This window comes from Anolis sagrei, chromosome 1, assembly GCF_037176765.1.
Source record: "Anolis sagrei isolate rAnoSag1 chromosome 1, rAnoSag1.mat, whole genome shotgun sequence".
Taxonomy (NCBI): domain Eukaryota; kingdom Metazoa; phylum Chordata; class Lepidosauria; order Squamata; family Dactyloidae; genus Anolis; species Anolis sagrei.
Window position 1 is genome coordinate 69476043 of NC_090021.1, and position 22250 is coordinate 69498292.

Here is a 22250-nt window from a genome sequence, read left to right on the forward strand (position 1 = left end):
CATGCCATCTGCTAGCATTGTACTATTGGCTGTGTGTGACAAGTCTTTGAGGAAGGAATGAAGGACTGAGACGATCATGAATGTCTCAGTGAAGTTACTTCCTATCATGTAGCTAAATTTCTCAGACAGTAGAAAAAACAAAAACACCTTTCTCCTTGCATGGAAACATGATGGCAGGTTCTGACCTTTTCACGTCTGCATTTATGTCTTTAACTTCTTTCATTTCCTCTAGCCCTTCAGGCTTGGATTTGCTCTGTACCTTTTGCTACCCACTGCTCTAATTCTTCAGCCTATGCTGGTTACACCCAAGAATGGACGGAGGCATCTCAAGAGGGTAATTTGTGTTAACATTTTAAGCAGGATTTTCTTTAATGGCTGACAAACTGCAAGGGCGGCTACTTGATTACAAACCATGAAAATGTCTGTTGGAATACACTCACAAATCAGTGCATGGCTCAAATTGGCTCACATTTTATCTGTGCCAGGTCTGCCATATGACAATATTTCCTTTCTCTTTTAAATGTCAAAGTATGATTTGAAGGGTTGTTATTTAAACACACTGACCTGTACAATAACCAGAAGTACTTCATTTAAATCTGTCTCGAGCTGGGTCTAGCCATAAAAAGCTTATAATCTGTCATACCCTGACATCAACTGGGTTATTATAATAAGAGTAATTCAGGGGTGAGATTTGCAAACATATTTTCTCACTAGGATTTTCTTACACTCCCTCACACATATAATTTTGCAACGGCTTTTCCTCCTTGCTACAATAGGAGCTTCCTAGGAAGAGATTGCTATCAAGGAAAGTAGATGCATACCAGAGTTTTTGATTATGTAGGTGTGACAGAGAGGGGAAAGGGGAGGGGAAACTTTTGCTTTGTGAACTTTATAATATTGTCAGAAAGTAACTACAGTTTGCAAGAAATGTACCTTTCTAAGGATTTAAAGAAAATTGGTTAGAGAAATATTGCAATAGACATAACTTCCTGAACTAGAGCTGCACACGTACCACTACGATTTGGGAAGTTTCTACCTGTGCAAATATACTAAATGCTTGAATATTGCAATTTGTACGAAATCACATGATAAGACATAGCTATGGTTCTTAAAGGTGCCACCAGACATCTTTACCTGTCTTCCACCCCATGTCAGGAGAAGTGTGAGATGGGTAGATGGATAAATACACAAATAAAATGTCATTACTTTCACTATGCCATTCTTTTCATACTGAAATAATTCAACACAGCTATTTCTGCACAAATTCCTGCCTGTGGGCTTCTTTTAGTGAGTCAGTCCACTGGTCCATTGTTTATACCAATTTGTACACAGTGCCAGAAGCTCTTGAAGGACGCATGCAGCGTTCTGTTTTCACCCTTCTGCCTCATTTAACTGAAGATACTGGGGTTTCCACTTGGACCTTTTGCATGCAAGCTATCCATTCTTCCACCGGGCTACAAAGCTGGCAGCTGCATGGACACAAGCCAAAGAGCTGCCTACTTTATTTAACCATGGTTGCTGAGGGCAGAAAAGCTGTGAAGGGACTTGGAGCCTCCTGTACCTACAAGAGACCCCTTTACCTATACCTATTAGAGTCTCAATTACTGCCATGGAAGTCAGAGCTACTTCTGACTTTGTGCAAACAGAATAAACTTGAAGAAAATTGCAACCTTAACTCTAAGTTTAACTGAAATAGAAGTTTCTTAAACACTACAAAATAACATGAAAGGCTAATTAAGTGGACTTTAATTTTATGGACTTCACAGCATTTACACAATTATATTCTTTAATAAGACTGTGCATAAGAAAAGCGTTTTTCAACCAGCCTTTCAGATACATGGACTTTATGAGGAAGCCCTCAAGGAATTCTTATGAGATCATTTTTGTCCTCAAAGAAAGAAACCTCAATTTCTTCTTTACATTCGTAATCATGATTCCTATGGGACTCTCTCTCTCTCTCTCTCTCTCTTGCATTTTCTGTAGTTAGTCACTCTGAACTCAGAATCCTGGCAGAATCTTGCAAACTCTGTGATTTGTTCATGTTGACATCTGAAACCCTGGAGTTTTGAGAGTAAATTAAGTGCCAATATAACAAACACAGTACAGCTGAAGTAGCTAAATGGGAATGAAAAAAACTCCGCAAGGCACCTGGTTCTAAAACAGGATGAAATTATTGAACCGTAAAGTTATGTAAATTCAGTGTGATTTGATGTCCAACTACGTATCTGTACTTTATTTTTGAAATTAGACAAAGGCAAGATGTTCCAGTTTCTGGGATTCTTTTTGTCATGCTGGATGCAAGCAACGTCATCCCCTCCACATGGCAATAAGGGGATGAGGTTTTAATTAGGCCAACTATCGTCTACAGCAGCAGTTCTCAAATTGTTCTCCGCAGAGCTCTTGGGACTCCACAAAACATGCTTTCTTCCTCCTCCTCACTTTCCTCTTTCCTGCTCCTCCTCCTTCACTGCCAGAAGTCTTTTCCTTTGCTGTCAAAAGCCTTTCAACCTGCTTCCCTTGCTGCCACAAGCCTTTTTTTGTCACCTCCCTCACCCCAAAAGCCCATTTTCCTCCTCTCTTGCTCCAAAAGCCTTTTTTCCTCACTTCCCTTGCTCCCCAAAGCCCTTTCCCTCACTTCCATCACCCCAAAGCCTTTTTTCCTCACCCCCCAGATCCCCCCCCTTGCCTTGCTTGTTTCCAAAATCCTATTTCTCTCTCACCGTTTGGGGGTGCTTTGATTGTGCTTTTCCTGAATGGCAGAAGGGAGTTCGACTGGATAGCACCTGGGGTCTTCCACTGAAATACTGTTAAGTTTATGTTGTTCAAAAGGTTTGCCTATGCCTGATACACACACACACACACACACACACACACTATATATATATATGCAAACAAACAAACATGTCTTGGGGCTCCACGAGAAACTTTTGCTTCAAAAAGGGCTCTGCGGCTGGAAACGTTTGAGAACCCTAGGTCTACAGGCTACGAGTCTAATCCACCCAGACCTAGATTTCCATCCTTACTGAATAATTTGTTCATTTGTAACACCCAAATAAGTGGTGATGAGACCAGCAAATTTGCTTTCATTACATACTCATCTATAAATTGATCTCATGTAGAGGCGAGTAGAGACATCACACTGGCAACAAAGATCCGCCTAGTCAAAGCCATGGTATTCCCTGTAGTAACCCACGGATGTGAGAGCTGGACCTTAGGGAAGGCTGAGCGAAGGAAGATCGATGCTTTTGAACTGTGGTGTTGGAGGAAAGTTCTGAGAGTGCCTTGGACTGCGAGAAGATCCAACCAGTCCATCCTCCAGGAAATAAAGCCCGACTGCTCACTGGAGGGAAGGATACTAGAGACAAAGCTGAAGTACTTTGGCCACATCATGAGGAGACAGCAAAGCCTAGAAAAGACAATTATGCTGGGGAAAGTGGAAGGTAAAAGGAAGAGGGGCCGACCAAGGGCAAGATGGATGGATGGCATCCTTGAAGTGACTGGACTGACCTTGAAGGAGCTGGGGGTGGTGACGGCTGACAGGGAGCTCTGGCGTGGGCTGGTCCATGAGGTCACGAAGAGTCGGAGACGACTGAACGAATGAACAACAACAAGAGGCAGTCTCGGAATTACAAACTTCCAACTTACAAATGACTTAGTTAGGAATGGGGATGAGACAAGAGGAAGTGAGAGGATCTACCCCTAGGAAGGGAAATTGACCCCTGAAAGAGTTATCATGGGGAAAAGGGGTCTCAACTGAAGTTCTCACCATTCCTTGTTTCCGCAAGAAACCCAATTTTTCAAAATCCAGTTATTCAAAGGACAGAAAGTGAGGCGAAATCTTCAGAACAGGGGCCCAGACAACAAAACAAACAACAGGAGTGAAAACCCTTCCTTATGCTAGCCAAAGCTTACACACATACACACACACACACACACATGTATGTACATATGTATATGTGTGTGTGTGTGTGTGTGTGTATGTGTGTGTGTGTGTGTGTGTGTGTATGTATATATATATATATACACACACACACACATCTTTTTTCTGAGTAACCACGTTGATTGTGAGACTCATTCCGTTTTGTGGATCTCAACAAAGAGACATAATGAGAAGTAAACTGAAGTAAGCAAAATAAACCCACCATGTTGTTATCTCTAAAATGTTAGATGATGCGGGGAAGAGTTGCTACCAAAACTGACTATTTGGCATGTTCTTGAACAGTGCATTCTGTTAAAAAAACAAGAACAAAGGAAATATTCCTTTAAAAGTCCAGATGGAAGGAAATAGTTGAGTATTTCTGGTAAGGGAAAGGATTTTTGTTAGCAGTTCAGCTAAAATACAAGATGTAAACTAGAATATATATTTTATCTTTAATCTGAAAGCTACTTACTCTAAAAGAATCAATTCACTCATTAATGAATTGAAGCCAGCTTTGAGACAGAGAGCAGCATCTGTTTGACAGTTCATAGTATTGCCATACAATAATTTCAGCCAAGAAGCAAACTCCATTTTATCCAATTGAGTCTACAAGGGGATTTGTTTTTGGATCCAACACATAGTTGCCTTGATTGGAAGTTATTGCTTGTGCATCCAAGCAATACTAATGGGATGAATTTCAGTTTTATTTACTAAAGTCCTTCAGAACCCAAAATTTGGGAATTAGAGGATGATCACTCAGTGCATGAGAAGAACTGCCTTATATTAAGAATTTAGGATGCCAGAATATTTAATATAACTCTTCCCCTAGTCCAATGTTATTTCTTTCATTACCAGTAGGAAAAGTTGCACACTGATGCTATACATTATCAGTAAATTTAATGTGACAACTAAGATATAATACTTAAAATTCTTTCAAATCAGGTTGAAATTAAAGGAACCTGCACTTTAACGTTGGTATACTATGGCAATATTGGAATCAACAAATGCCCTTAGCCTCACAGGTATATATGCACGAATGAAAACATTTTAAATCTTTTGCTATACACAGCAATTACCAAAAAGGAAATCATCACATTTCTTCTATGGTGACGGTCGTGCTATCACCATTCAAGCAGGGAGCTTTGAAATGAATAGAAGCTTTCTGAAGCTTTAGGTGCTCTTACCGCCTATTACAGGGAAAACCAACTGATTCCTAATCCATCTAAAATGCAGACATGTGCTTTTCATCTTAAGAACAGATAAGCATCACGAGCTCTGAAGATTACTTGGGAAGGAATCCCACTGGAGCATTGTAGTACACCAAAATAACTGGGAGTTACTCTGGACTGTGCTGTGCTCTGACTTATAAGAAGCACTGCTTGAATATTAAGCAAAAAGTCGGTACTAGAAATATTATCATATGGAAGCTGACTGGCACGACCTGGGGATCTCAACCAGACACAGTGAAGACATCTGACCTTGCATTTTGCTACTCTGATGCTAAATACGCATGTCCAGTGTGGAATACATCTCACCACATTAAAATAGTGGCTGTGGCTTTTAATGAGACATGCCGCATTAACACAGGATATCTACGTCCTACACCATTGGAGAAATTATATTGTTTAGCTGGTATTACACCACCTGACATCTGTTGGGAAGTGGCAGCCAGTAATTAAAGGACCAGGGCATTGACATCTCCGGCTCCATCTTAAATTAAGAAATAGCTCCCTAAGATCTACAGAGATAATCATAGGAAGACCTAACCAAATGAGAGTCCAAAAGTGGCAGGCTAAAACCCGGAACTTCATCAGTGGCTGATGCTGCATGAGAAACTCCTCCCCTGGGCACACAGAAGACTGAGTGATTTGGAAGGTGCTGAACAGACTGGACTCTGGCACCATGAGATACAGAGCTAACCTTAAGAAATGGGGCTACAAAGTGGAGCCCACATCATGTGAGTGTGAAGAAGAGCAAACCACAGACTACCTACTACAATGTAGTCTGACCCCTGCCACATGCACAATGGGGGACCTTCTCACAATGACAGCTGAGGCATTCCAAGTGGCCAGCTTCTGGTCAAAGGAAATTTACTATAATGCCAAGTTTTTAACTTTGTTTGTGGTTCTTTATACATTATAACTGTATTCTCAATTTGCTTCTAACAAGATAAATAAAAATACTTTGGGAGGAGGCTAAAAAAAGGACTTGGATCTCAAATTCAGAAGAAAGAAATGTATTTTGTGATTTTTAGATTTATTATGTGCTTCACCACTTCAAGCCGCATAAGATCTACATGCCACAAATGTGCTCTAAAAATTATTATAATTTCATACAGGCTTTCAAGATCAAAGGGGCAAAAGATGCAGGCAGTTCAACTGCACTTCAGCATGCTTTGTGTGAATATTTAAATTTGGTATGCAAAATTTAGTGTTTAACAAAATCAAGTATTTAAACTTTTGAAATCTCTGGCCCCATTTTCTTCTTTTTGACACATTTATGCATTATGCCCGTTAACTATATTTCCTTGCCAGTGGCTCCTAGTCCATCAGCAGTCTTGCATGCTCAGGGCTCTGGAGGAAATATGGAAAAAGTGCTTTGCTGGCACCGGCAATATGAAATATGAATTACAAATACAAAGATAGCACTGAAAAAATGCTGATGGAGGGTTCAGCTATGAGTAAAAGATTATATATATTCAGCCCTGCTGTACAGTTTACTGCACTAAGAGAATCTATATTTTGAACTCGTCTATATGAAGAACAAGGCAGTTATTCTGGATTTACAATAGTGCGGATCAGGAAAGAAAGTGTAACATGATGCTTTCACCACATTAATTTAATTTCACCACAGTAGAAGCAACAAGACACATTTGCTGACTCTTCCATGCACCCTCATTACCATTTTAGCTACTGGGCTGAACAGCTAACCCCGTATTTTCTTGGTGTTCAATGGAAACAGAATGTATATTGGATATTCATAAGATAAAATAATGGGCTATCTGATAAAGTGCATAAAATGAACTGACAACCATGTTTACTCAGAAAGTAAGCAAATCCTATGGAAGTGTGCACAGCTACATAACACCTCTACAGCTGCAGATGATGAGCCTCAGGAAAGGAAGAATAATAAATTGTGGCAATGACCCCTGGCTGTAAGAGTTCATCATACAATGAAACACTGAGCCTTGGACCCAAGGAAGTACAAGGTTCCACCCGCTTCCACAGGAGACTTGATCATTTTCTCCTTTCCAGCTCCAGCCTTTTGCTTTTTATAGGTCAGAGACCCTTCAAAGCAGCTTTCCCCATGGGGCAAAGAGATGCAGCCAGGCAGCAAAATCACTTATATACCATACACAGAAAAAAAGCTTTTCTGAAAGCAGAACCATCTACCCAATCAAGGCTTTGGCAAGATTCATTCAGTGCTCTCCCATTAAACAGCACCAAGGAACCACACAAATTCCAGAATGACCTCAGGAAACAGCTGAAATGAACTCTGACATGCATGAAGAAGAAAGTCTCTGCCACCTGGTTTCTCTTAAATTGAAGCTACTTGGCAGAAGTATATGAATAGGTTGCATTTCTTTTGGAGAAAATAAACTTCTTAGCAAATGTACACATGATTTTAGTATAGGAAATGGGAAGAACCCAACTCAGTCAGAGCCATGGGCTATTAGGTCCAGCATTCCGTTCAAAGAGTGACTAACCATGTATCTACAGCAGACATGGGCAAACTTCGGGTGAACAGGTATTTTGGACCCAAACACCCACAATTCTGAGAGTTAAAGCCCAAAACACCTGGCGGGCCAAAGTTTGCCTATGTCTGATCTACAGGAAACCCAAAAGGAAGACATTGGTTCAACTGCATTCTTCTCATGTTCTCCAATAACCTTTACTTAGAAGCACATTGTAATAGAAGTAATATATAGCTGTCATGACTATGGGAGTGTCCATGCTGCATGATTACAGGCAATAACCAAGTTATGAACAAGATAGGTTCTGTGGATTTGTTCTTAAGTTGAATTTGCATGTAAGTTGGAACAGGTACATTTTTACAGTGTAACTCTGCATGCGCACGCACACACACACACATATAAAGAGAGAGCGCTTTGGTTAGCATAGGGAAGGATTAACACCCATGTGGTGTTTGTTTTGCTGTCTGTGCTCCTGTTCAGAAGCGTCACCTCACTTTCTGTCCCTTTGAGAATTGGATTTTGAAAATTTGGCTTGTTGTGGAAACAAGGATTGGTGATAAAGCCTCAGTGGAGACACCTTTTCCCCTCAATAACTCTTCCAGGAGTGAATTTGCCTTCCGAGCGGTAGATTTCCCTCACTTCCTGTTGTCTTACCTGCTTTGTTAATTGTGGGTTGTTTGTAAGTTGGATACTTGTAACTTGAGGACTGCCTGTATAGCAATTTAATCCCATTTCAACTGCCATGGTTCACTCCTATGGAATCTAGGGATTTATAGTTTGGTGCTGTACTTAGAATTCTCTACTCTAGTCTCTTAAACTTCAGGATTAGAATTCTGGAAGAGAATTCTGAATTACAAAACCTTCTTTTCCTTTCTAGTCATCTTGAAAAAACTTCCACAATAAACACAAAGAAATAATTAAAGCTGTTTGTTTGCCTTGGCATTCATTTATTTGTGGTAATGAATGCCAAATTATTCTATCCCCCCCACCCCCGCTTTAGCAAACATCCCATAGTGTGTGTGACAGAAAACAAGTATTTGCTTTTGACTGCTTTAGGGGCGTTATAAAGTCTACACTGCCAAATATGCTTTTTAAAAAGGAGTGTTACAAGCTACAATGTGTTTTTTGCACTGTCTATCACAGCCTGTATGTCTCAACTTGGGTTCCCTTCGGGAAACATTTAAAACTGGAAAACACTTAATAAGTACTTCTTTGTGGTCTTTATTACATCCTTCATATCCAACCAAGCTGATGAAGTCTAAAACTTCATCTTACCACCCTTTGTTTTATAGTCTATTTGTTGTATAACTTCTATGTTAATTCTAAAGATTTGTCATATATGAGAATATGCTCCTTATCCATAATATACAATTTCTGAAAAAATTGATGGGTGGGGAAGGGAGGCAGTTTAACTCTCCATGGGATCCTGATTAAGCTATTTAGTGCCTCCCAAGTGAATGAATGTCTCCTTTTGCACCATATCCAGATCCCATTAAAGAGAACTTATCTGTTGTAGTAGGTAAGGTAAAGGTTTTCCCCTGACATTAAGTCCAGTCATGTCCGACTCTGGGGTGTGGTGCTCATCTCCATTTCTAAGCCGAAGAGCCGGCATTGTCCGTAGACACCTCCAGGGTCATATGGCCGGTATGGCTGCATGGAGTGCCATTACCTTCCCGCCAGAGTGATACCTCTTGATCTACTCACATTTGCATGTTTTCGAACTGCTAGGTTGGCAGAAGCTGGGGCTGACAGCGGAAGCTCACGCCGCTCCCTGGAATCTAACCTGTGACCTTTCGGTCAATAAGCTCAGCAACTCAGTGCTTTAACCCACTGTACCACCGGGGGCTCCCTGTTGTAGTAGGTAATATTATTATAAATATTATTATATAAAGTACCGGTACGAGTCAGGCTATGTAAACAACCAGCAATCCAAACTGTTTCCACCATCCCTAAATTTAAACTACTGCATACAATAATATAAACAATAATTGTTACTATTCTGCACAAATTGCTTGGCTGAGCCAGGAAGGTAACCAAAATATTACAGACTACAATCCTGATATTGAAGCAATGGCCTACACCTCAAAGTGAGCATGGAATGATTTTCTTTCAAATGGGGTCCAATGGGAGATTGGCTAGTCTTGGGGTTTTAAATGGCAAACACAATGCATGGACACAATTTATTTAAAGTGAACCATTAAATCAGGAGTCTGCATTTTTCAGAAGAATTTTATCGTAAGTAATAATGCTAGAAGGATGAATCAAATACTAATGTATCTTCTTGAGGGATAGCTGAACTATGTTTTCATCCCCTTAAATCTTAACCTTTACTTTTAATTAGAAGGGAGACATTTTGCAGCAGGACATAGGATAATATAACTGACAAAATTTCAAATCTTGATTATCCACATTCTGATTAGGTAGCATTGATTTTCTGCCTGTTCTGAATCTGTTGTGATACATGCAGGGGCAGCTCGTCCATTACGCTAAGTAAGCGGTCGCAGAACACCTTTTTTTTGCCAGGGGCGCACAGGCGCCTCTGTAAGTGCCCCTCAACTGCCACTTGAGGAGCGCCCCCTCAGCTCACAACAGCCCTAGCAGTCCGGGGGGGAGCCTCGGCTTTCTTGCCTTGCTGCAGGGCGATCCTCTTCCCAAAGGGGCTGGGCCCTTGAGCCTCGCCTAGCCCCTCTCGTTCCTGCTCCACCTGGCCACCGGGTGCGTGAGCAGAGCCAGCGCTCAATCATTCTCCGCGTTTGATCCCTTCCCCATGACCGGCTCCCTTTCCCAATCCCCCGGCGCTCCACCTGCCTCCTCTCCTCTCCCCAATCTGCGGGTGGGCCAAGGGGCGGAGCCGCCGCGCCTGGCCCGCTTCAGGTCCGGAGGCGTGTCTGAAGACCCCAGTGTGCGCACCAAAAGTTGCCTCTTCTCCTGACTTTCTCTTCAGCCATTGGGACCAAGAGAGAGAGAGAGAGAGAGCCCCTCCGGCTGGAGGTATCTCCCTCCTCCGCTCCCTCCTTTGTTTTTGCACCTACCTTCAGGAAAGGTGGGCATCTCCACCTCTGTCTCTCTCTCTCTTGGTCCCAATGGCTGAGGAGAAAGTCAGGAGAAGAGGTGACTTTTGGTGCACACGCCGGGGTCTTCAGGCACGCCTCCGGACCCAAAGCGAGCCAGGCAAAGGAGGAAGTGCAGCAAGTGTAGTTACTGGGATGTATAGTTCACCTACAATCAAAGAGCATTCTGAACTCCACCAATGATGGAATTGAAACAAATATGACACACAGAACTCCCATGACAAACAGAAAATACATATCAATGATTGGTTGGGGGGGGGGGGGGGGCGCCAAAATACTGTTTGCTTACCGTTGAAAATTACCTAGGGCCGCCTCTGGATACATGTAATTTAAAATTCATTTTACAGAGTTGTGTAAATTGACCTGGGAAGGCCAAGAGATAGTAGTTTGAGTCTAAACAGGATATCTGCTTTTTTAGGAGCAGCTCTCACAAATCAGGCAAACACCAACCCATGCTTTCCACATTGGTATCTTGTTTCAGTTTGCTATTTGATTCTGAAGGTCTGAAATCCCTTTGTAAAACAAAAGAACAAATATGCACACACAAACCAATTTACTAATGAGAGTTCTCAACTTAAGTATTCCAGTGAAACATGCACACCGGGATTCTAATCATCATCATCATCATCATCATCATCATCATCATCATCTATACCCCGCCACAATCTCCCCCAACGGGGACTCAGGGTGGCTTACATGAGGCCAGGCCCAAATAACAAATTAGAATAAAATAAAATACAAGTTACAATAAAATAAACAACATTCTTGGTGAATGTTTTATTTTCTTTCAGTGTAGAATGGAAAGAAAAAAAAATGTATTTTCACATTTGTAAATGTAAGTGAATTTTCACTGTAAAATTAACTGTTAAGACCTGGTATTTTTAATTTTAATAACTACTACTACTACTACTACTACTACTAATACCGTGTCTGCAGAAAATGTCTGAAAGGCTGATGAAGATACTACTTAGATATTAAAAAACGTTAACTAAAATTTTTGTAGTACAATCCTATATTGAAAATTCTAACAGTCTATCTTAATTTTTTAGGGCTGACAGCACCTTTTAAAATACATTATACTATCAAGTTCAGATCTAATTATCCCCTTATATTCTTAGAAAAAAATCTAAAGTTTTTCAGTTCTCCAACTGTACAGTGTTTAACAATAATATAACCGTGGAAATGTAACTGAATATACTGAAAATAGATGGTAGGAAGCACTTTCATAGTCTAATAAAGAAAAATGGATGAGGGAAACCAAAGGTTGAAAAGAAAGTTAATTAGAAAACTATTTTCTATATTTTGGCTAATTTTATACTTGGTAATTCAGGTTTTAAACATCTTGGCAGAGGAATTAGCAGGTTGGCCTGCCTTATATAACTGTTTCAATTCTGATATTATGCCACCTTCTGAAAGCCCTGTTATTAACTCCTGTCATGGCTTCTGCAGTCGGTCTCTTGTCAATAACATTTAACTTTGTGGGAGAGGCTTAATGTGATGATTAACAACAACACAATCATGGGAATATCTGCTTCATAGTACTGCTCCTAGACATTGATGATAAAAAAGGAGGAAGGAGAATGTAATGATGCAGAAAAACACAAGATTGAATTCATTTTTAGCCGATGGAGATCTTCATTTCTCTCTCAAGCATGAAGTAAACAGAGCCATGCCACAAGCCATGCAGTACGAGTGACATGCAGATTTTTAAAATTACGTTTGACAAGAGTTAGTAATAACCAACAGTGCTTTTCAGATGCAAGCATTGTTATACTTGATCTCTGGGGACCTCAGTAGCCAAATGGCATGTTACATTCAGGGGAAAAAACTGTCTTGTGACCGCCGCAAGTCCAGTTTTCATGGCTACCTACCCGTATTGGTCAGGCTGATGCATCATGGGAGCCTGAGCGTTGCCATAGTTGGGGTGCTGTGAAGAAAACATGGGGCGTCCGCCAGCCCCAGACTGGCTGGGATAAGCAGGCGACCTAATGTATGGTGGCCTAAAGCAGAACAAAAGAACAGCTTCTTTGGATTTGTATTAGACCACAAGCATGAACCATCTTGTCAGCTACAATCCTTCTATACAGAAGCATGTAGGGTTCCCACTGCTGGGCAAACAGCCCCATAGTCTTCTATCTGTTAGGAACCCAAGAGAAAAATGCTACATTTTCAAACCTCTAGGATTAATAAGGATTCTGTCTATATTCTATTTACATTTTGATAAAGTTCTAATGACTGTACAGTCATCATATACTGTAGGTGTTAGGAGGGGTACTACGGGAGGGCTGAGTTTTCAGATGTTGTACTTTGATTACTGTCAAGTAGGCACTGAAATTTAAGTCCATAAAGTGGCTATCAGGTTCAGATTTTGAGTGTGAAAGCAAACAATTATTTGTTTATTTTTCAATCAAGTGCATGATGCAAAATCTATCATGAAAATTACAACAGTGCACTTCGTTTTATTGGCACTTATTAACTTTTAAAATTAAAATTATTTTCTTCCTAAACAACATGGTCTTCCTAAATTCATGAGGTGTCCAGGTTATTTCTCTGAGAGATAGTGGGTGTTTAGCCTATTAAGGTGACACATAACAGCTATTTACTCCCTGAAAAGTAAAAATAAGGTGTCAATTCCCAAAATAATAAAACCTGCTTTCAGCCCTCTAATGTATGTTCAAAGGCTCTAATAACATATTGTCTCTTTTCTGATAATCATGAAATTGCATGCATTTCAAGTATAATATTGTAAGATATCAGAGCTTTTTAAAAGTGTGTCCTATTGCATACAATTTCTGGCTATTAATATGTATGTTATCTGTACAAGTTTTTAGTATACACCTATGTATTAACAATGTCACAATTTTGCAAAATAATAATGAAATCCCATTTCCTCTTTAATAATAGTACTAGTGTATTGAACTAAACGGAAACATACACATAAACTAAGAGTCCAAATAAGATGATGTATACATGTTCTCATAAGTGCCTATGGAAAATGAGAGATCCAGGAAGAGGAGATAGAATGTCCATACATTTTCAAAAGCAGAGATTGGAACTCTCTAATCTTGTATATTTTCTTCAAGATTTTGGAAATATTATTCCATATTAATAGCTCTGGTGGAAAAATTTGATTTTATTTGACGAGATGTGGAAAAGTCTCCCTACATGTGACTGCAGGACTAGGTACTAATAATGCAGACTTGAAACCCCACCTTGTTCTCAGGATGGCAAATATAGATTATGCATTCTGGCTAGCTTTAAAATACTGGTCCAACATAAGACTGGCTCACCTTCCATTTGGCAGTAAAATTTGATCAATTTTCTCAAAACATCAAATGAAATCTATGAATCCGACAACATTGCTTCCTTTACCCTCTTCTTCTCAACAACTTATTCTCCCACCTGGCTGTATTTAAATGTACTGAGGTATATGTACTGAGGTAAACCACTGAAGTAAACTTCAGAGCTAGTGTCCTTCTAAAGTCACCTTAAAACTTGGTGGTTGCTTGTCCTTAATATTTTAAGACAGAAAACATGTTTTTAAAACTATCAGTTGCTTTATTTCATAGTCAAGCATATTTTCAGTGGATGCATACCTGCTCTGGGCGGAGTTTGCAGCAGCTTGCATCACTGCTGCAGCCGCCTCCTGTGCCTTACGATTTACAGTTGGCATGGGTGGTCCCATCCCTGGGCCTCCCTGCTGAGACATCCCTGGAGAACTTGGGGTCATGCTGCTCATGTTTCCTGGAAACGACCTGCTCTGCATCCCAGCTGATGGCATTCGTCCCAGGGGCATAGTACCACAAGGTTGGCCCGGCCCCTGTCCATGCATCTGGTTGCTGGCATTAATACCCATGCCAGGTCCCGGGCCACTGTAGCTTGTGTTGGTAATTCCAGAGTATGGTGGCTGTCTGGAGTAGTTTCCTAAAGAGAGTGATACACAAAAGAAGAAAATAAAGTTACAACTTTTGATTGAGTGAAATCTCTTGATGGAAAATTGTATCCAATCCAATAGTTCCAGCCTTGCAAGATGTGTGTGTGTGTAGAACGCCTATTTATCATCCAATTAATATATGCTTGATACTGTGGTTTTCCAGAACTGGGGTTCTATAAGTGATGTTTGCCTCCCTGGACAGCTTGGTGGGAGAACATGGAACCAAGGCAGAGCCTGAGCGGGGACTTCTTGAACCTTGGCTAAAAGAGTGGGGAAAACAGAACCAACATGGGATGAAAGGAAAAGAGCATTTAAGATGAAGTCGTTGGGATGACTGCAGTAGATTGGACTGCTTCTTGGTTTACTGGGGAGCTGGCAGTGATGAAACAGAGGCTAGAGTGCTACTGGTGGAAGACTTGGAATGCATCTGATTGAACATGGGCTAGACCCTTGCTTAAGGCCTACTCCATGGCAATGAGGGAAGCCAGGAAGGTTTTCTCGACTGCCCGCATTGCAACTGCAACAAATCGACCAGCAGAGTTATTTCAGGCGGTCAGAGAACTCCTTCATCCTCTTGAGGGGGAGGAGATCCCTGACCATTTGACAACTCAATGTGGCAGGTTTGCACATCATTTTGCAGATGAAGTCACTCGGATATGTTCTGACTTAGATGCCAGTTTTAGAGCAGTACCAAGGGATGTAGCTGAGGCACCTGTCTGTCCGGTTTTAATGGATTTGTTTCAGTTTGTTCAGTCTGATGATGTGGATAAGATCCTTGTAGTGGTGAGAGTGACCACACATGTGCTAGATCCTTGCCCTTCCTGGCTTATCAAGCATGCCAGTGGAGGATTAACTGAGTGGTTTACTAGGATTATAAATGCCTTGTTGGAACGGGGACAAATACCATCAAGTCTAAAAAATGCAATAGTGAGACAAATTTTGAAGAAAGCACCCCTAGATTCTCAGTACTGAATAACTACCAGCCTATTTCTAATCTTCCCTTCCTAGGCAAGGTTCTAGAGCAAGTGGTGGCTTCTCAGCTCCAGGGTTTCTTGGATGAAACCAATTATCTTGATCCATGGCAGTCTGGTTTCAGGCCTGGTCACAGTATGGAGATGGCTTTGGTCACCTTGGTGGATGACCTCTGTAGAGAACTAGACAGGGGGAGTGTGTCCTTGTTGGTTCTTTTGGATATCTCTGTAGCTTTCGATACCATCGACCATGGCTTCCTTCTGGGGCAGCTCTCCAAAATAGTGAGCTGCCCCAGAAGGGGGCATTGCTTTGCAGTGCCTCTGCTCCTTCCTGTAGGATTGCACCCAGTTGGTGAAGCTGGGGGACACCTGCTCGGACGCCTGGGTACTGACCTGTGGGGACCCGCAAGGTTCCATTCTATCCCCCATGCTTTTTAATATCTACATGAAACTCCCGGGGGGCGGTAATCCGGAGTTTTGGAGTTCGGTGTCATCTGTGCACAGATGACATTCAATTCTACTACTCCTTTCCACCAAACTCCAAGAAAGCCCCCCAGATCCTGGACCAGTGCCTAGCAGCAGTGATGGACTGGATGAGGGCTAACAAGCTGAAACTTAATCCAGACAAGACAGAGGTCCTCCTGTTCGGTCATGGGGCCAATCGAGGTATAAGGTGGCAACCTGTGCTTGGTGGGGTTGGACTCCCCCTGAGGACACAGGTCCGCAGTCTGGGGGTCCTCCTGAATTCAGCGCTTGATATCCGGGTGTTGGCAGTGGTTGGGAGAACCTTCACACAGTTAAAGCTTGTGTGCCAGCTGTGACTGTACCATGAGAAGTCTGATTTGACCATGGTGGTCCATGCCTTGGTCACATCCACATTGGATTATTGCAATGCACTCTACGTGGGGGCCCCTTTGAAACTGCAACTGGTGCAAAGGTCGGCAGCCAGGCTTCTAACTGGAGCTAATTACAGGGAGTACACAACGTCCCTATTAAAGCAGCTCCACTGACTGCCGATAACTTTCCAGTCCCAATTCAAGGTGCAGGTTACGACCAAAAAGCCCTAAACGGTTCAGGCCCTGCCTATCCTCGTGATTGCTTCTTCCCCTATGAGCTGGGACGAGCTCTAAGATCTGCTGGGGAGGCTCGCCTCTCACTTCCACCAGCATGATAATCATGGCTGGTGGGGACAAGGGAGAGGGCTTTCTCAGTTTTTGGAACACCCTCACCAGAGAGATTAGGCAAGCCCCCACACTGTCCTCCTTTTGTAGAGATTTGAAAATCTGGATGTTCCGGCAAGCAGTCGAGATTGATTCCCTAGTTATACATGCCCAGTCCCTAAATCCTCAGATACTACTCTGTTTTGCACTTCATCCATTTCCCTGGCCCTATGATATGCTATTTGCACTATCCCTTGCCCAGCCCTTTTATTACTTGGCCATGCCCATTTTAGAAATCTTGGCCATTGTTTTTGTTGAACCTGGTCTGATAGACATCCAATGTAATCTATTCTGTTATGTCTTGTCTGTTTTATCTTGTTTTGTAAAGAAAGAAGGCTGGCTGCATTGGCTAACAGATTCTAGCTACTGTATTCCTAAAACTTGAGTTTCTCAAGCTCTGAAAACAGTTCATATCTTACTGTAGAATTAATCTGCATCATATAAACACTAGCAGAATAAAGCGGTACTAATTATGATACTGCATTTAAGTTAGTTACTTTCAGTTTCCCTTGTTTGGGCCAAATGTGGACTAAGAGTAGTATAGGAAGCACCTGCAAATATAGGTGAATCTTCTTCATGGAAGTGGTTCTGCTTAGTGTAGACTAGGATGACAAGAATATGATAATCATGCAGAAAGAAAAAAAGAATGTTGATTTTTCATCAACAACTAAATAAACAAATACCAGCAACATGTGAGACATAAAGCCAGGAATGAGAAATACAAACTTATTTCCATGTTTCTCTAATAGATTAGTAATTTGCTGGCAATGGCTTTGACAGCAAACAGATGGATGCACCATTAGATACAATGAATGCAGCAGATGCTGAGCCAGTCCCCATCAGCTGGACGTGTCAGGCAGCCAAGTGCAAGGAGCCCACACTTTTCAAGTGGGTACTGGTTGGCACAGCAGCCTTGGAACATTAACAAGCATTCCATTCTCTCTTCAGCCAATGGATTTCAGATTCCAAATCTACTCTACAAATTAGTATTGAATCCAGGAGTTTTGGAGCCTTACATAGAGAAGAAAGGAAAATTCTGAGCAAGGCGGAATTAGAATAGAAGACAGAAGACATGGAAGACAGCAGATGCACCAGCTCCCTCTACCAGGAACTGGAACACTTATGTTTGAAAGAAAATGCTTTTGGGTTACTTGATGTATTTATCATGCCCAAGTCATTCATTTTAATACTCAATAGATCTGTGTGACAAGAATCAAACTAGGAAAGAAAACTGAAGTTACTTTAACTTGTCTCAAGGCCACAACTGGAAACACAATCTGCCAGGGAATCAAACACATTTAAGATGGCATGTTTATATCAAATTGTATAGAGTATAAGCTGCAAATAAATAATATACATTTATATATTTATATATGTTAAACTGCACATCTATTTGGATCAAGTCTGCTTTCTTGATTGTTCTGTACAGTATTTCGTTTTTGGGCACTAAAGTATACTACATAGACATATTATTTATAATAAAAAATCCAATAAAAAGAAAGTTAGTGCTGCATAGCACTTTTAAACAGATTCTAGATATCAGAGTTCTTGTGAATTCTTGTGAAGTTTTGTTAGATGCTAGCTATACACACTGTTTATTTGCTACAAAGTGTAGGACATTCTCACTTTAACTGTACATTGACGGGAATTCACTGAAGCACACTGACCAGAATTGTGTTTGGGATGTATGAATGGTATGTATGTTGGGACATCATTGCACAATGAATATATTCTCATAGAATTATAGAGACAGAAGGGTCATGCAGGAAGACACATTCAAAGGAGTGCATTCAGATTACAAAACAAGAGATGGCAATCCAATCTCTCTTTAAAAACCTCAAAATAAAAAGATTCCACCACTCTGTGAGGGAGCATATTCCACTGCCAAACAGCTCTTAGAATGAGGAAGTTCTTCCTAATGTTTAGGTGGGATCTCTTGTTTTGTAATCAATGCACGCCTTTGTGTTCTAGCTTCTGGAGCAGCAGAAAACAGATTTGCTTCCTCATCAACAAGAAAGACTTCAAATCATTTAAACATAGCTATCATGTCCCCTCTCTACCTTCTATTCTGTAGACTACACAAGCATAACTCAGTCTAAGACATAGGGCATGGTTTCCAGACTTTTAAACATTTTTGTCAACCTCTTCTGGACATGTTTCACTTTGTCAATATCCTTGAATTGTGGTGCCCAAAATGGTGAGATCTGCCCAAATCAGAATAGAGTGTTACAATTACTTCTTTTGATCATTCTAGACACTATACTCCAATAGCATGGCTACTACAGTCTCTTTGCACATCTTGTTAAATATTGCTGCCACCACTGCACTTCACCTCAAGTGACCAAAATGGTGGGTGCAATACTTTCTTTAGGCTCCCCCAACATTGCTGCTAAATGAGACGAGTGGAGTGGAGTCAAAGAAGGGGAAACATAGTAATTTCTTAGTGGAAATAGATTTTAACAGAATCCTCTACCTTAAAAGTGGCATAACATTAGCAATTAAAACAGTGTTATATTGATGTATTGTTATATTGATGTAGTTATCATGATTACTGTTTTAATTGCTAATGTTGTGCACTTCGTATACTGATTTGGTTGTAAACCGCTCTGAGTCGCCTATGGGCTGAGAGAGAGCGGTATACAAATGAAATAAATAAATAAATAAATAGTTTAAATAAAATAATAAAATAAAATAAATATATATTTTATAAGCTATAGATATTCAAGGTCAACATAAACTAAAAGTAGTGTATGCACAACTATACTTCCTTACTCAATTTGGGTCTTAGGAAATTGAAGTAACTTTTTGAAAAATGGAGACAAAAACATGTAGGATGTCAGATGGCCATTGCGTAGAGCAGACGTTGCCATGAGCCATGCCTTGGCCATTGGGATTGATTTGACATCCTCTTCCTTCTTTGTCCTCCTCCTCCTTGTTTGCTGCTGTCTCTAAATTGGGCCACGAATGATTACTCCAAGCCATAGCAATGGCTACTAGAACCCCCTGTCCAAGCTATGGTTTTAAATTCTGTTTTGGATTATAAACTATGATTTCTGACAGAAGTCTCCAATACCAAGGCCCCTGCATTTAGACTTAAAACTTCCTTGTGCATTGGTTAAGAATGATGAAGCTATTGTTTCAACAAAATCTGGTGATCCATGTTTGGGAACCACCGGTATACTCTTGACTGCACTTTCCATGTGATAGCAAACTATGGCTATTGTCCAATAAACCATTTTTCCCTTCAGAAAAATTCAGGTGTCCAGATTAGAGTCTCGTTTTCTATAACTGGGGGATTTTCACAAAAGGATAGATACATTTGCATAAGAACATCAAATAAAAATGGAATCTGGAGAAAGAAAAGGCTATCTTTAGATAAATTTTGGAAGTAGCCTTTCAACCAAATCTGGTGATCCAAATTTGGAAGACTTTTTAAACTGACATTAAGGCATTGAATGTTTGCTTTTTTGTATGTTGAAATCCACCCTGAATCCGCTCGGGGAGATAGGATGGAATATAAAGATGATGATGATGATGATTATTATTATTATTAGACTTGGCATTTTCATTTCACATGTATATTTAGTTTTGAATAAAAAGTCTGGTGAAACAGGAATTTTGTAGGGCAGGAACCTGTTTCTCTCCTTTCATATTCTTTGTTCCTCTAGGACCAAATTTTCTGTTAAAGATGTAATGCTAAGGAATACATCTACTATGCTAAGAAGTATGCACGCAGAAGAGGTAAAGAAAAAAAAAGTGGACACATAGACAGTAATTGAGAAGGAATCCAGATTTTTTTCATTATGACAAAAAGTAATTAACAGAAGGTGGAAATAAATCAAGTGGGCCCTATACATGCCAGGGGATAAGGGGTGTAGACTATAATAAATTACAACAAACACTCTGGAAAGTTTAGTGGACCTAGGTAAGATTTAGAAAAATGTTATACTCTTTCATTGGAAACCATGTTCATCCAGATCTAAACTTTTGGACAAGCTTGAAAGACACACAAATCCATAGAGGTGAGCCAATAAAATAACAAAATGAAACACTGCAAAAATGAAGGTTTCATATCACTGCCGGAATTTCTTCAAGTATGTCTCTGAAGGCCGATTTAAACATTACAGCCTCCATGCACAGTCTGCTAAAAAGGAGATCTCCTTGGACCACTTACTATGGCAGACTCAACACTTGCTCATTTCTTTCATGCCCTTTTTCTAAGAGACTGTGACAGTCTATGACACCACATCTTAATAGCCTTAGCACAAACAACTGCATCATCTCCGCCACAGAGGCACATTTTCTGTGACTTCCACTGTTAAGGTGAAGCACACATTGTACGTGTTTTGGCCAAGATAAGAGACAAAAACCTCACTACCTCTGAGAATGCTTGCCATAGATGCAGGCAAAACGTCAAGAGAGAATGCCTCTAGAACATGGCCATATAGTCTGAAAAAACCTACAACAACCCAGTGATTCCGTCCATGAAAGCCTTCGACAATAAAGAGACAAAAATATTTTCGATATTATAACGTGACTGGACTGCTCTCAAAGAAGCATCTCTGGCAGCTTTTTCATGGAGCTCTAAATCAGCCCTATGTGGCCATGTTAGAGTGTGCTCTTACTGAGTATTTTCCAAGACATTCACCAAGAATCTGCCATATTAAAAGATTAAATATAAATTAGAATTGCTGTCAGTGTTTCTATTTAAGAAATGATCTTACCTTGTGGTCCATACTGGTTCACCTGAGATCCATATGTGCCACTGGAGTTATTCTGTGGGAAGCTACCAATTCCAGAATGCATTTGGCCTCCAGGGGAAGGATGAGGGGACATGGAAGGCCCAGACGGTTGAGCTGCATATTGAGACAACTGAGGATTTCTCTGGATGCCTGCCATGAAACCTAAAAGAAAACAAACACAACAGAAGGACAGATTAAGGACTAATTCCAACATTAATGTCATTTAAATTTGTTCCTATCACATTCTGTTATAAATTGATAGAGCTGATCTAAGATACTTACAAAGGTATTTTAGTTTTGAAGTGAGACTTTGTGACTACAGTGATAATAAGATGATTTGGATAATGTTCCATGTGAGAAAAAATCTGGAAAATTCAATTTATTCATTTGTCGTGTCACGGCAACCAGTGAATTGTATTACATTTCTAACAGAACAAAACAAACAGACAGACAGACAAAATACAAAATTTGCGAGTTTGGTAGTTGATTAAATGTCCTTTGACCAGTAGCTGGCCACTTGGGAGTGCTTCTGGTGTTGCTGCAAGAAGGTCCTCCATTGTGCATGTGGCAGGGCTCAGGGTGCATTGCAGCAGGTGGTCAGTGGTTTGCTGTTCTCCACACTCGCATGTCGTGGATTCCACTTGGTGGCCCCATTTCTTTTTTTTTTTTTTTGAATATTCTTTATTCACATTTTCAATA

General features: G+C 40.6%; 1 protein-coding gene across 8 annotated transcripts in view; it reads right to left on the minus strand.

Annotated features, from left to right (window-relative positions):
* ARID1B (AT-rich interaction domain 1B) overlaps positions 1 to 22250 on the minus strand; it is a 387469-nt gene that overhangs the window by 57074 nt on the left and 308145 nt on the right. For 5 of the 8 annotated variants that reach the window (XM_060753624.2, XM_060753629.2, XM_060753627.2 and 2 more), the window contains exons 8-10: positions 21534 to 21713; positions 14281 to 14608; positions 12556 to 12684 (exon numbers count right to left, since the gene is read on the minus strand). In XM_060753624.2, coding sequence (XP_060609607.2) covers positions 12556 to 12684; positions 14281 to 14608; positions 21534 to 21713 — 637 coding nt within the window. The remainder of the gene's footprint in view (positions 1 to 12555; positions 12685 to 14280; positions 14609 to 21533; positions 21714 to 22250) is intronic. The other 3 variants (XM_060753632.2, XM_060753630.2, XM_060753628.2) reach the window with 1 other exon arrangement.